This window comes from Pristis pectinata, chromosome 33 (genome assembly GCF_009764475.1).
Source record: "Pristis pectinata isolate sPriPec2 chromosome 33, sPriPec2.1.pri, whole genome shotgun sequence".
NCBI lineage: Eukaryota > Metazoa > Chordata > Chondrichthyes > Rhinopristiformes > Pristidae > Pristis > Pristis pectinata.
In genome coordinates, this window is record NC_067437.1 from 7,101,701 (window position 1) to 7,113,912 (window position 12,212).

Here is a 12,212-nt window from a genome sequence, read left to right on the forward strand (position 1 = left end):
CTTCTTCACCACTAAGCTCTGTGCTCTAAAGTCACCACTTCCCTCTCCCTGTGTTCCTTGCGTGAGCTGGGGAAGTTATATCTTGTTCACCCATATGTTCTACTCACTTGTAGCTCAGGGAGATGAAACATGAAGAGTAAAGGCAGAAGATAAGCAGATGTTCCTTGTGTAGGCACCCTGCTGCTATAATGTCAGCCCTGGAAAGGCAGCTGCCTTGAGATACAAGGATGTTCACTGATTAACCCTTGACTTGTCAAGAAAGCTGACATAGTTCAGTGTTGGAGGAGCTTTGTGGCCCTATGATGGAGCTCCCTGGGCTTGTGAGGGAGCAGATCTGTGGAGTCATATGACAGGGGAGCTCTGTGGCTCAGAGGTTCTGTGGACTTGTGAGAGAGAGATTCTGTGGGCCAGTCACAGAAGCGACTGTGGACCTGTGATGGAGGAGATCTGTGGGCCAGTAATGGAGGAACTCTGTGGTCCAGCAACGGAGGAGCTCTGTGGTCTAGAAAGAGAGGAGCTCTGTGGACCAGTGACAGAGGAGATCTGTGGTCCACTGACAGAAGAGCCTCTGTGGACCAGTGATGGAGGAGCTCTGTGGTCCAGTGATGGAGGAGCTCTGTGGCCCAGTGATGGAGGTGTTTGGATCACTGCTGGACAGTGGTAAATTTAATCCTGGTAAAATGTGTGGGAGCCCTTGCAGTGGAATAATAATCAGGTAAAAGCTGAAATAGTTTGAAGAACGTTCTGAATAAAATATGCACAATCAAAACAAAAGGCATTTATTTAGGTATGAAATTTATGCTTTGCCTTTGTAATCACAGGCACATTGGCTCATGTAAACTGTGAGGTGACAATATAGATGCAATCACTTTTTCTTGCTTCACAGTGGGCACGCTGTGTGCTAACGTGATGGTTGAAAGGACAATGCTCGGTGTGATTGTAGGTCCCAAGCACAATGGTCAGAGGTGAGGCTGGACTAATTTGGGGTCTCTGACTGGGTGATGAAGTTGGTCTCAACATCGGCAGCCACCACCCACTGCCCTCCAACTCTCTTCTTTGTAAAGACTGCGTCTGTGGTCAGGAGATAACAGGCACCTCTGATGGCACCACGGCTAAAGAACCCACTCACAGCCACCACCTCAACTCACCTGTGAGTGAGCAACGCCCCCATTGATTTCACTACAAGGAACCTCCTGATCAGATCCCTGTGAAGTGCATTCAGGATTGCAGGAAGTCTACTGCACAGTGGCCACCCCACTCCTGTTTGTCCTGTACGGTTCTAGACCATTACCAAACTCCAAGGCAAGCCGCACTGGAAAGAGCTAACCTCCCCATGACTACAGAAACAAGCAATCTACTGGAAGAACTCAGCCTATTGATAAGCATCTGGTATTGGTATTGGTTTATTATTGTCACATGTACCGAGGTACAGTGAAAAACTTGTCTTGCATACCAATCATACAGATCAATTCATTACACAGTGCAGTTACATTGAGTTAGTACAGAGTGCATTGAGGTAGTACAGGTAAAAACAATAACAGTAAACTGTCACAGCTACAGAGAAAGTGCAGTGCAATAAGGTGCAAGGTCACAACAAGGTAGATCGTGAACAACAACATAGATCGTGATTGAGAACAAGAATTGCCAATGTTTTGCAGGGTTTCCTTTCCTCCCACAGAAACTGCAGAGTTGTGGACACAGCCCAGCGTGTCACGGAAACCAGCCTCCCCTCCTTGGACCCTGTCTTTACCTCTCACTGCCTTGGTGAAGCAGCCAGAATAATCAAAGACCCCACCCACCTGGGTCATTCTCTCTTCTCTCCTCTTCCATCAGGTAGAAGATACAGGAGCCTGAGGGCACCTACCACCAGGCTCAAAGTCTATCCCACTGTGATAAGACTATTGAATGGTTTCCTTATATGATGAGATGGACTCTGACCTCACGATCTACCTTGTTGTGACCTTGCACCTTATTGCACTGCACTTTCTCTGCAGCTGTGACACTTTACTCTGTACTGTTATTGTTTTTACCTGTACTACCTCAATGCACTCTGTACTGACTCAATGTAACTTCACCGTGTAATGAATTGACCTGTATGATCGGTTTGCAAGAGCGGTACAAGTGAATAATAAACCAATACCAATGCTGCTCAACCCGCCAAGTTCCTCCAGCAGATTGTTTTTTGCTCCAGATTCCAGTTTCTGCAGTCTCCTGTGTCTGTGACTACAATTTGTAGATATCCATTTACATCTGTAGGTAATCAATCAATAACGCTGATAATAAAAATAAAATATGATAAATAGTCTGATAGAACTGAAAATAAGATGTATTTACAATATTTTAAAAAACTAACTTTAAAAACGTTCATGTTTTTTTTTGGTCACAGAGCTGTGTCAATGTTTTCCACAAAATATCTACACATTAATATAAATTGCCTATGTAAATGTCAACACTGTATTGGCAGCTTCCCAGCAGTGGGGATGCTGCAACACTTTAGCTTTTCACTGTAGAGAAATTCCACTGGTACACCCCACAGTTTATTTGTATCCCTAACTGCTTTTGAACTAAAGGTAACAATAACTTCAGAGTATTACTTAATAATGAGAAATAAATCATTGAACCTTTAACACAAAAGCAAAATGCCTCAGCTGTTGGAAGTCGGAAAGAAAAACAGAAAATGCTTGAAACACACAGCAGGTTGGGAGACCACACCTGCGTACTATATACCACGTTCAACGGATAGGGTTAGTGGAGAGTGAAAAATGGAGCTGCTTCCCTTCAATCATTTGGTTGTTAAACCAACTGGCAAAACCCTAATCACTACAGTTCAGCAACACTATGACCAAAGATCCCCACCATCTGGGCCATGCCATCTTCTTGCAGCTACCATCAGGCAGGAGGTACAGAATACTTCAAGGTTCAAGAACAGCTACTTCCCTTCAATCATCTGGTTCTTGAACCAACCTGCACAACCCTAATCACTACCTCAGTATTGCAGCACTATGACCACTTTGATCACTTTGCACTAACATGGGCTTTGATTTTTTTTGTTCAAATTGTGTTCTTTCCTGTAAAAATTGTGTATAATTTATGTTTAAGTTATGTTTATCTTGTGAATGCTGTGTATCTGATGCTATGTGCCTGTAACACTGCTGCAAGTAAGTTTTTCATTGCCCCTGTGCACACATGTACTGGTGCATATGACAATAACACGACTGACTTTGAAACAGAACGTTTCAGATCAAAGACATTTAACTGGGGTTGGGAAAATTGAGAGAGGAAATAAGTTTTAAGGTGCAGTAAAGTGAGAGGGGAGAGCAAATTAAAGGAGAGGTGTGTGTTAGAGCGGAAGGGAGGAGAGATTAAATGGTAAAAGGAATGATGATTCAAGGCAAAAGAGGCTGGAAAAGGGAGATAGAGAAGCAAAAGATCACAGCATTACAGAATAGTTAGGCCATTCAGCCTGCTGGGTCTGCACTGGCTCTGTTGAAGTACAATCCAGCTGGTCTGAGTTCCTCACCCTCTCCCAGTCCTGCAAAGTCCTTCCCTTCAGATACTTATGCAGCTCCCTTCAGATACGACTGAACCACCCTCCAGCACCTTCCTCATCCTGCTGCTCTTTGCTCCCGCCTCTCTGCATCTAATCACAGGAGGGAGGGGAGAAAGAATTGAGATAAACCTATCAGCCATGATCTTGCTGTAACTACCGGCGTGGATCTACCAGTTGGTAAGTTTTCTGCCATGCATTCGGACCTGTGGCTAGACAGGGGTGAAGGGATTTATCTAAACACGAGGTCGTTGGACATCTGACAGGACAGCACCAGGAGATACCTCACTGGGCTGGATTCACACATTTGCCTCCACCAGGGTCACGTTCCTGCCATTGCACATTGTGGACAAGATGCTCGGCTGGAGCTTCAGAAGTCCAGGAATTTCTAGTCCTGTTCAATCCAGACGAGTTTTGTCTGCTCCTGGAAGATGCTTTCCTTCACAGCTTTGGCCAGTTCGTCAACATTGCCCCAGGTGTTGGGCTCCACCGTGGCTGAGAGACAAGGTACGGACTCCAGGTGTTTCTGCTCGATACGGTGGAGACGCAGGAACTCGTCGTCGCTGCCGCACGACTTTGGAACCAGTTTCCTGAAGAAAGGGGAAGGAAGGGTTCAAACAATCTTCCTCCTCTGCCAACAGCTACCCCCTCTGCCAACAGAATACCCCCTCCCACATCTACCTCCTCCACCAACAGAATACCGTCTCTGACACCTACCCTTCCAACAACAGTCTACCCCTTCTGACAACACTCTACCCCCTCCGACATCTACTCCCTTCAACATCTACCCCCTCCAACAACAGTCTACCCCAATGCCTTTTCATTTGTTGCCTTCCAAGCTGACTAACGAAAGGCTAAGGCAGGGAGAGAGGGTGGACCTGAAGGTACCCTGATGGATCTGAGCCCAGCCCAGAACAGGGTCAGATGTCCACAGTCACCTTCACTGTTCTTGGCCCAAGCGATGGGGGTGGTGGTGGGGGGGGGGGGGTGCGGTAGTGGCTGGGCTGGTGAGGTTACAGCTTCTGATCAACATCCAGCAATGTCGGTCACTGAAGTAGGTAAGCCACATGCCAACATCCTGAGGCCTGGAGAACCGCTTCAGATCATATGAGTTCAAATCCCATCATAGCAGCTGGGGAATTAGAGTTGGAAAGACAGGCCCTTCAGCCCATCAAATCACTGCCAACTGTCAAGCACCCATTTACACTAATCATAAGACCATAGTACATAGGAACAGAATTAGGCCATTCAGCCCATCGAGTCTGCTCCGCCATTCGATCATGGCTGATTTATTTTTCCCTCTCAACCCCTTTCTCCTGCCTTCTTCCCGTAACCTTTGATGCCCTTACTAATCAAGAACCTATCAACCTCCACTTTAAATACACCCAGCGACTTGGCCTCCACAGCCGTCTGTGGCAATGAATTCCACAGAGTCACCATCCTCTGGCTAAAGAAATTCTTCCTCATCTCAGTTCTAAAGGGAAGTCCTTTAATTCTGAGGCTGTGCCCTCTGGTCCTAGACTCTTCCACTAATGGAGACATCCTCTCAACATCCAACACTAATCCCATTTTATTCTCCTCACATTCCCTTCACTCACCCCTAGGTTCTACCACTCATCTACACTCTAGGGGCTATTTACAGTGGCCAATTAACTAACCAACACATCTTTGGGATGTGGGAGGAAACTGGAGCACCCAGAGGAAACCCATGTGGTCACACAGAGAACATGCAAACTCCACACAGACAGCACCGGCGGTCGGGATCGAACCGGGGTCACTGGAGTGGCTCTACAGCTGTGCCACTGTGCCAGCTTGGATTTAAATTTCTTCAGTTGAAATGAAGGGTCTCGATCAGAAATGTCGACTGTCCATTTCCCTCCACAGATGCTGTCTGACTCACTGAGCTCCTCCAGCATCTTGTATGCAACTCGCGTGGAAAGTGTTGAGGTCTCAAAACATTAACTATGTTATGAAATCATTGTGATCGCACGAAATTCAGGACCGAGAGGTCAGACACACAGCAAAGCCAGGGTACATCCTGGGATCTCCCCCCCTGTTATAAGAGGCCAGGACCACAGCAGCAAGTGTAATTAGCTACTGGACCATCAGGAGGAGAACAGTGCTCCATCCACCCAGCAGACCCCGCAGTATCCCATCTCTTCTCACTCCCCTCCACTGGTAGAACGTCAGTAGGACACTCAACCCCTCAAGCCTGTCCCACGTCTTAGTAGGTTACCTTAGTTTCTTAATGTTTTTTGAAGTCACTTTGATATGGATGATGATGGTATAGATATCCTTGCTGATTAAATCCTTAACGGTGTGCACTCCTAAAGGAAGCAAGCCGTGTTTGTTCTAAAAAAGAAAAACATTTGCAATTAAAATTCCAAGGTGGTGTAGATAATCCTGGGTGGTGGAGAGGAGGGGTGTGAGGTTTAACAGCCCAAGGGCAGTGTGGATCTACATACAGGGGGTGAACCCAGGGTGCTTCCACTGGCTGAAAAGTCCAGGGCTCACGACAAGTGGAGGGTGTGACGCTTTGGAAAGCCCTGAAAAGTGACTGATTACATTCTAAGTGAAGTAGGTCATTTAACCCCTGCATAGGAAAGGTTAAGAGGGATATGGGCCAAGCTCAGGCAAATGAGTCCAGATGAAAGGTCTCGACCTGAAACATCGACTGTCCATTTCCCTTCACACATGCTGCCTGACCCACAGAGTTCCTCCAGTACCTTTTATGATCTCTGAGCTACTCTCGTGTCCCCAAAGGAGACTAGCTCAGACAGACAACTTGGTCAGCATGGACGAGTTGGGCCGAAGGGCCTGTTTTCCGTGCACTATGACTCCATGAGCTGCTCCACCATTCAATAAGATGGTGGCTGATCTTTAACCTCAGTGCCACTTGCCTGAAACAGCCTCAAGTCGCCACCGTCCAAAAATATTGATTTCAATGAGATCACCTCTCGTTCAAGAGAGGGTGGGCCCAGTGTGCTTAATCTCTCCTCATGTGGCAAACGCTTCATCCCGAGAATCAGTCCGATGAACCTTGTCTGCACTCCCTCCGTCCCAAATGGATCCTTCCTCAGGGAGGGAGACCTGACCTAGACACAATATTCCAGGTGACAGCTCAACAATGCTCTGTATTAAAGACATACCAGAGTGGAGGCAGGGAATTTGGATACCTAAGGAATGAAGGGATTGTGGACATCAGGATTGCCTGGGAATGCCGATGAGGTAGCAGAACATGATCATGTTGAATTAAAGAGCAGGTCTGCAGGCCTAGATATCTGTCATGGCCATTGGTACAAATCTTAATGTAGACATGGTGGAGGTAACACTGAGGGGGACTGAGCCCTAGAAACCAGTAAGAAATGTTGCATAAGGTGCAGATTTGTAGGTGACATGCTGCCCTTGGAGTCAGGGGTTAGATCCATCAAGCCCCATCCCATCGTCTTGGAGGACAAACAACATGAAGAACCCAAGACCTGCCCATCCCACCCGAAGCCCCACCTCATTCCATCTAGTCAAGTCCCGCCTCATTCCATCTGGGTCCCGCCCCCCCCCAACACGGCCATGCCCATTCCCCACCCACCCCGGTTCTCACTCACCCTGCCCAGGTGCCAATCAACCCCGCCTTGCCCCACCCACTTAACCCCCAAGGTCAGTCTCTGCAGAAACCTCCCTGACCCTCAAGGTTGACCATGAATGTGACCCTCCCCTGCCCTCCCCATATCCATTCCTCTTCTACTGCCCTTCAGAGGGGGCACAGTCCTACAATAACAGGTTGGCTGTTGAGGCCTGAGGTGAGGAGTAACATCTTCCCTTGAAGGATGGTCATTCTGTGGAACTCCCAACCCAGACTTCAAAGCTCAGTTGCTGAGTTCATTGAGTACAGAAATTGATAGATTGCTGGATATTAAGGAATATGGAGATAGTGCAAGATCATAAGATATAGGAGCAGAATTAGACCATTCAGCCCATTGAGTCTGCTCTGCCATTCGATTATGGCTGATTTTTTTCCTCAACCCCATTCTCCTGCCTTCTCCCCGTAATCCTTAACCCCCTTACCAATCAAGAACCTATCAATCTCTGCCTTAAATCCACCCAATGACTTGGCCTCCACAGCCCTCAGTGGCAACGAATTCCACAGGTTCACCACCCTCTGGCTGAAGAAATTCCTCCTCAGCACAGTTCCAAAGGGACGTCCCTTTATTCTGAGGCTGCGCCCTCAGATCCTAGACTCTGCTACTAATGGAAACATCCTCTCCACGTCCACTCTATCCAGCTAAGATAAGATTTCTTTATTAGTCACATGTACATCAAAACACACAGTGAAATGCATCTTTGCATAGAATGTGCTGGGGGGCAGTCTGCAAGTGTCGCCACGCTTCCGTCGCCAACATAGCATGCCCACAACTTCCTAACCTGTGCGTCTTTGGAATGTGGGAGGAAACCAGAGCACCCGGAGGAAACCCATGCAGACACGGGGAGAACGTACAAACTCCTTACAGACAGCAGCCGGAATTGAACCCGGGTCGCTGGCACTATAATAGTGTTATGCTAACCACTACACTACCATGCCTGCCATTCAATATTCGGTAGATTTTCATGAGATCCCCTCTCATCTTTCTGAACTCCATCAAGTTCAGGCCCAGAGCCATCAAACACTCCTCGTACATTAAGTCTTTCATTCCTGGAATCAAGAAAAGGGTGCTGAGATCAGCTGTGACCTTGATGAATGTTGGAACAGGCTCGAGGGGCCGAGTGGCCTACTCCTGCTCCAATTTCTTATGTAACAGCAGCAAAGTCACACAAAGAAAGCTCCACCATTGATGACCATTTGATAGCCATAGAGTCACAGAGTAATACAGCACAGAAACAGCACCTTCGGCCTAACCCGTCCATGCCGACAAAGTTGCCTACCTGAGCTAGTCCCATCTGACCACGTTTGGCCCATATCCCTCTATACCTTTCCTATCCATGTACCTGTAATTGTAAATGTACCTGCCACTACCACTTCCTCTGGCAGCTCACTCCACAGACGTACTATCTTCCGTTTGAAAAAGTTGCCCCTCAGATTCCTTTTAAATCTTGCCCCCTCACTTTAAACCCAAGCCCTCTAGTTTTGGAGTCCCCAACCCTGAATAGCCTTCACAATTTGTGTTCAAAACTCCCAAACTCACAACCAACAACCAAAAGACTCCGAGCGGTGCAGAAATTGGCACAGAGCCACTGGCATCCACCTAACATGAGAAACCTCACTCATCCGAGCAAGCCTTACCTTGGCTATGACATCTCTGATGGCCTCAAGCGTGATGCTTTCGTACTTGTCCTGGTTCGGGATCCTTTGGAAAGAAAACCATGTTTTGGTCTTCAGTTCCTCTTTGGTAAGAACTTCTAGAAAGGAAAGCCATGGGCATTCTATTAGTTCCAACGGTGGTGGGAAGGAGCTGCCAACACCCTTTACAGCAACCTTTGGTGTCACTTGTGGCTGAACCTGTCAGCCAGAAGGCCATTGGTTCAAGTCACCACCCCCAGACTCGGATGGATTACCGAGGTGGTGCCACACTGTTGGTGTCATCCTCTGGTTGGGGTTCCAGCTGCTGCTTTGTGGTTCTATTTTGAAGCAGAGAGGTGGAATCCTCAGGCCCTTCAGCCTACCATGTCCATGCTGGCTATCTATACTAATCCCATCTACCAGCACTTAGTCCATTGCCTTCTATGCCTTGGCAATTCAAGTGCTCGTCTAGGTAATTCTTAAATGTTGTGAGAGTCTCTGCCTCCACCGCCGTCTCAAGTAGTGCATTGCAGGTTGCAAAATATCGTTCCTCAGAGTCCCTCCTTGATTACGTTGGCTGCGTTCCCGAGGCAGCAGGAAGTGTAGACGGAGTCAGTGGAGGGGAGGCCAGTTTTCATGATGATGTCACACCCCTTCATCCACGGACATTAAAACAAAATCCGTCAGCAGAGGACACGGATCTAAGGTAATTGGCCAAATATCCAAAAGGTGGGTTCTTTTTGCTCGGCGAGTTGCTGAGATCAGGAGTGGGCTGCCTCTGCCTGCAGATCTGACAGGACCTTGCAAAGCAGAATTGGAAAGATTTACAGGAATGTGGAGAAAAAAAAACAGGAGAGTGAGAATTGGAGAACCATTTGGAGACATACTGTAGTTATAAGGCGAGATGGGATGGGCTGGGTTTATTCTCATTGGAACGTAGGAGGCTGAGGGGTCACCTTATGGAGGTTTACAAAATTATGATAGGATTGTTAGTCAGATTCTTTTTCCCAGGTGCTGGGAGCGTAGAACAAGAGGGCACAGGTTTAACGTGAGAGGGAAGAAATTTAAAGGAGATCTAAGGATCTACAGAGGATTGTGGTTACCTGGAACAAGCTGTCAGAGGTGGTAGTGGAGGCAGATACAATTACACCATTTAACAGGCATTTGGACAGGTACTTGGATAGGAAAGGCCTGGAAGGTTATGACCCTAATGCAGGTAAATGGGATTAGCATCATAGTGGCATAGAAGCAGTGGACCTGTTTCTGTGCTGCACGATTCTCTCATTCTATGAGCCCGTCCCGAGGGCCAGAGCAAGTGACTAAATGGTCACCTTGCGTGTACATCTTGAGTGAGGGTGTTCCTACCTGGCCTCACTACGTCGAACTCCGAAGTGGCAGGTGACTGAAGGATGCGCTGTATCAGAGGCTTGGCTAAAACCGTGGGCATGATGAGCACCGGTCGCTTTTGGTGCACAGTGATTGGCTGAACAAGGCTGTAAGGTATGACCTTTTCATTCGTATCTGCAATTCAAGAAGGCATCACAGTTTTAATACACAACTCTTGGTCTCACTCATTTCCGAAAACCCTTTCTCTCCCAAGCTATGGACTGAATGAGCCCATTCCCTACACTGGCACTCTGAACTTTAACTGGACACACACACCGTGGTTGGACACAAAACTTCAGTCAGGATTACAGCAACGGAGTTCGTCGTAACCAAGTGTGGCATCGTCCTTGACTAATAGGCAAAGGAGGAGTACCCATTGCTCTTTTTACTGTCAACATAGGGCCACAGCCTAGGGTCCTTCTGCTGCCAGACATGGAGGGGCTGGGTTGGTTGGAGAAACCCCTCAAACAATGAAAGGGCGTATCGCCCCAGAGGGACATGAGTGAAAATGGTGCTGTGGTTTTAAAAAAGTGTTAACACTACTGAATGCATTGACCAAATGACTCTAAGAATGTAAACATTTTTGCACTTTTTTTTCCTTTTGTATATATAGTTTGTTATGAATAAACTTTATTTTTGAAATAAAAAAAGAAATAAGAGCAGGAGATGCAACACCTGCTCTTTTAGGAAGTTACGTTGCAGTTTATAAAACTCTGGTTGGACCACATCTGGAGTATTGCATTCAGTTCTGGTCGCCCCATTACAGGAAGGATGTGGAGGCTTTGGAGAGGCTTCAGAAGAGGTTTACCAGGATGCTGCCTGGATTAGAGGGTATGAGCTATCAGGAGAGGTTGGGCAAACTTGGATTGTTTTCTCTGGGGCATTGGAGGCTGAGGGGAGACCTGATAGAAGTTTATAAAATTATGAGAGGTACAGACAGGGTAGACAGCTGGTATATTTTTCTCATGGTGGAAATATCAGACATTTAAGTAGGCAAGGCATAGAAGGATACGGTCCTAATGCGGACAAATGGAATGAGTGTAGATTGTCAAAAAACTTGGCATGGACATGATGGGCTGAAGGGCCTGTTTCTGTGCAGTACAATTCATAACTCCCTGACTCTAAACCTTTTAACGTAATTGAACATAAAAACATAATTTAATGTAATTTTTAACATAATTAAAATGTTTTTAAAAATTTTTTAATTACATTAAAGTTTTAAGATTTTTTTAAATTACATTAAAAATGTTTAACGTAATTTTAATGTAATTTTTAACGTAATTTAAACCTTAAAACATAATTTAAACTTTTTTACATAATTTAAACTTTTTAATGTAATTTAAACTTTTTTTTACATAATTTAAACTTTTTTACATAATTTAAACTTTTTACTGTAATTTAATTTAATTTAAACTTTTTAATGTAATTTTAACTTTTTAACGTAACTTTTTAACGTAATTTACCACTGGCAGAGGCTAGTGACCAGAAGTCACAGAACTAAATTGCAGAATAACCCGAAGCTGCCTGAATGGAAGCAGATTCAGCTGGAATTACAAAGGGGAATTAGGTGTGAATGTTGCCAGGCTGGTGATAGGATGGGTATTCAGAACCTGCCTCGACATTTGGGGAATTTAAGTTGTTCATTAAATAAAACACTGGAAATAATAAGGGGCTTCCAGATGTTGCAAAGTTACGTCCAGTGAAGGAAATCTGCTTCTGATGTACAGGTGACTGCAATGTGGAAGACTCTGAAATATCTGAACAAGCCATCTACTTGAACCAAGATCGTTCCACTCACCAGAAGGAGGGCAGCTCTCCAAGCCCTTTCATAGAAACGGGCCTTTGGGCCCAACATCCATGCCAACCGTGATGCTAATCCCTCATTAGGCCCGTACAGCTTTCCTGTCTAAATACTTTTCCCAATGCCTTTTAAACATCGTAATTGTATCTCCCTCTGACAGCTCATTCCAGCTATTCACAAGTGTGGAAACTTAACCCCCAGATCTC

The 12,212-nt window shown here is 46.2% G+C and overlaps 1 protein-coding gene across 2 annotated transcripts in view; it reads right to left on the bottom strand.

The window, feature by feature from the left end:
* Positions 1 to 2,086: 2,086 nt before the first annotated feature.
* Positions 2,087 to 12,212, bottom strand: part of LOC127585477 (caspase recruitment domain-containing protein 11-like) — a 70,048-nt gene continuing 59,922 nt past the window's right edge. For both annotated transcript variants that reach the window (XM_052042957.1, XM_052042956.1), the window contains exons 20-23: positions 10,185 to 10,340; positions 8,823 to 8,938; positions 5,784 to 5,899; positions 2,087 to 4,137 (exon numbers count right to left, since the gene is read on the bottom strand). In XM_052042957.1, coding sequence (XP_051898917.1) covers positions 3,936 to 4,137; positions 5,784 to 5,899; positions 8,823 to 8,938; positions 10,185 to 10,340 — 590 coding nt within the window. In that variant the 3' untranslated portion in view covers positions 2,087 to 3,935. The remainder of the gene's footprint in view (positions 4,138 to 5,783; positions 5,900 to 8,822; positions 8,939 to 10,184; positions 10,341 to 12,212) is intronic.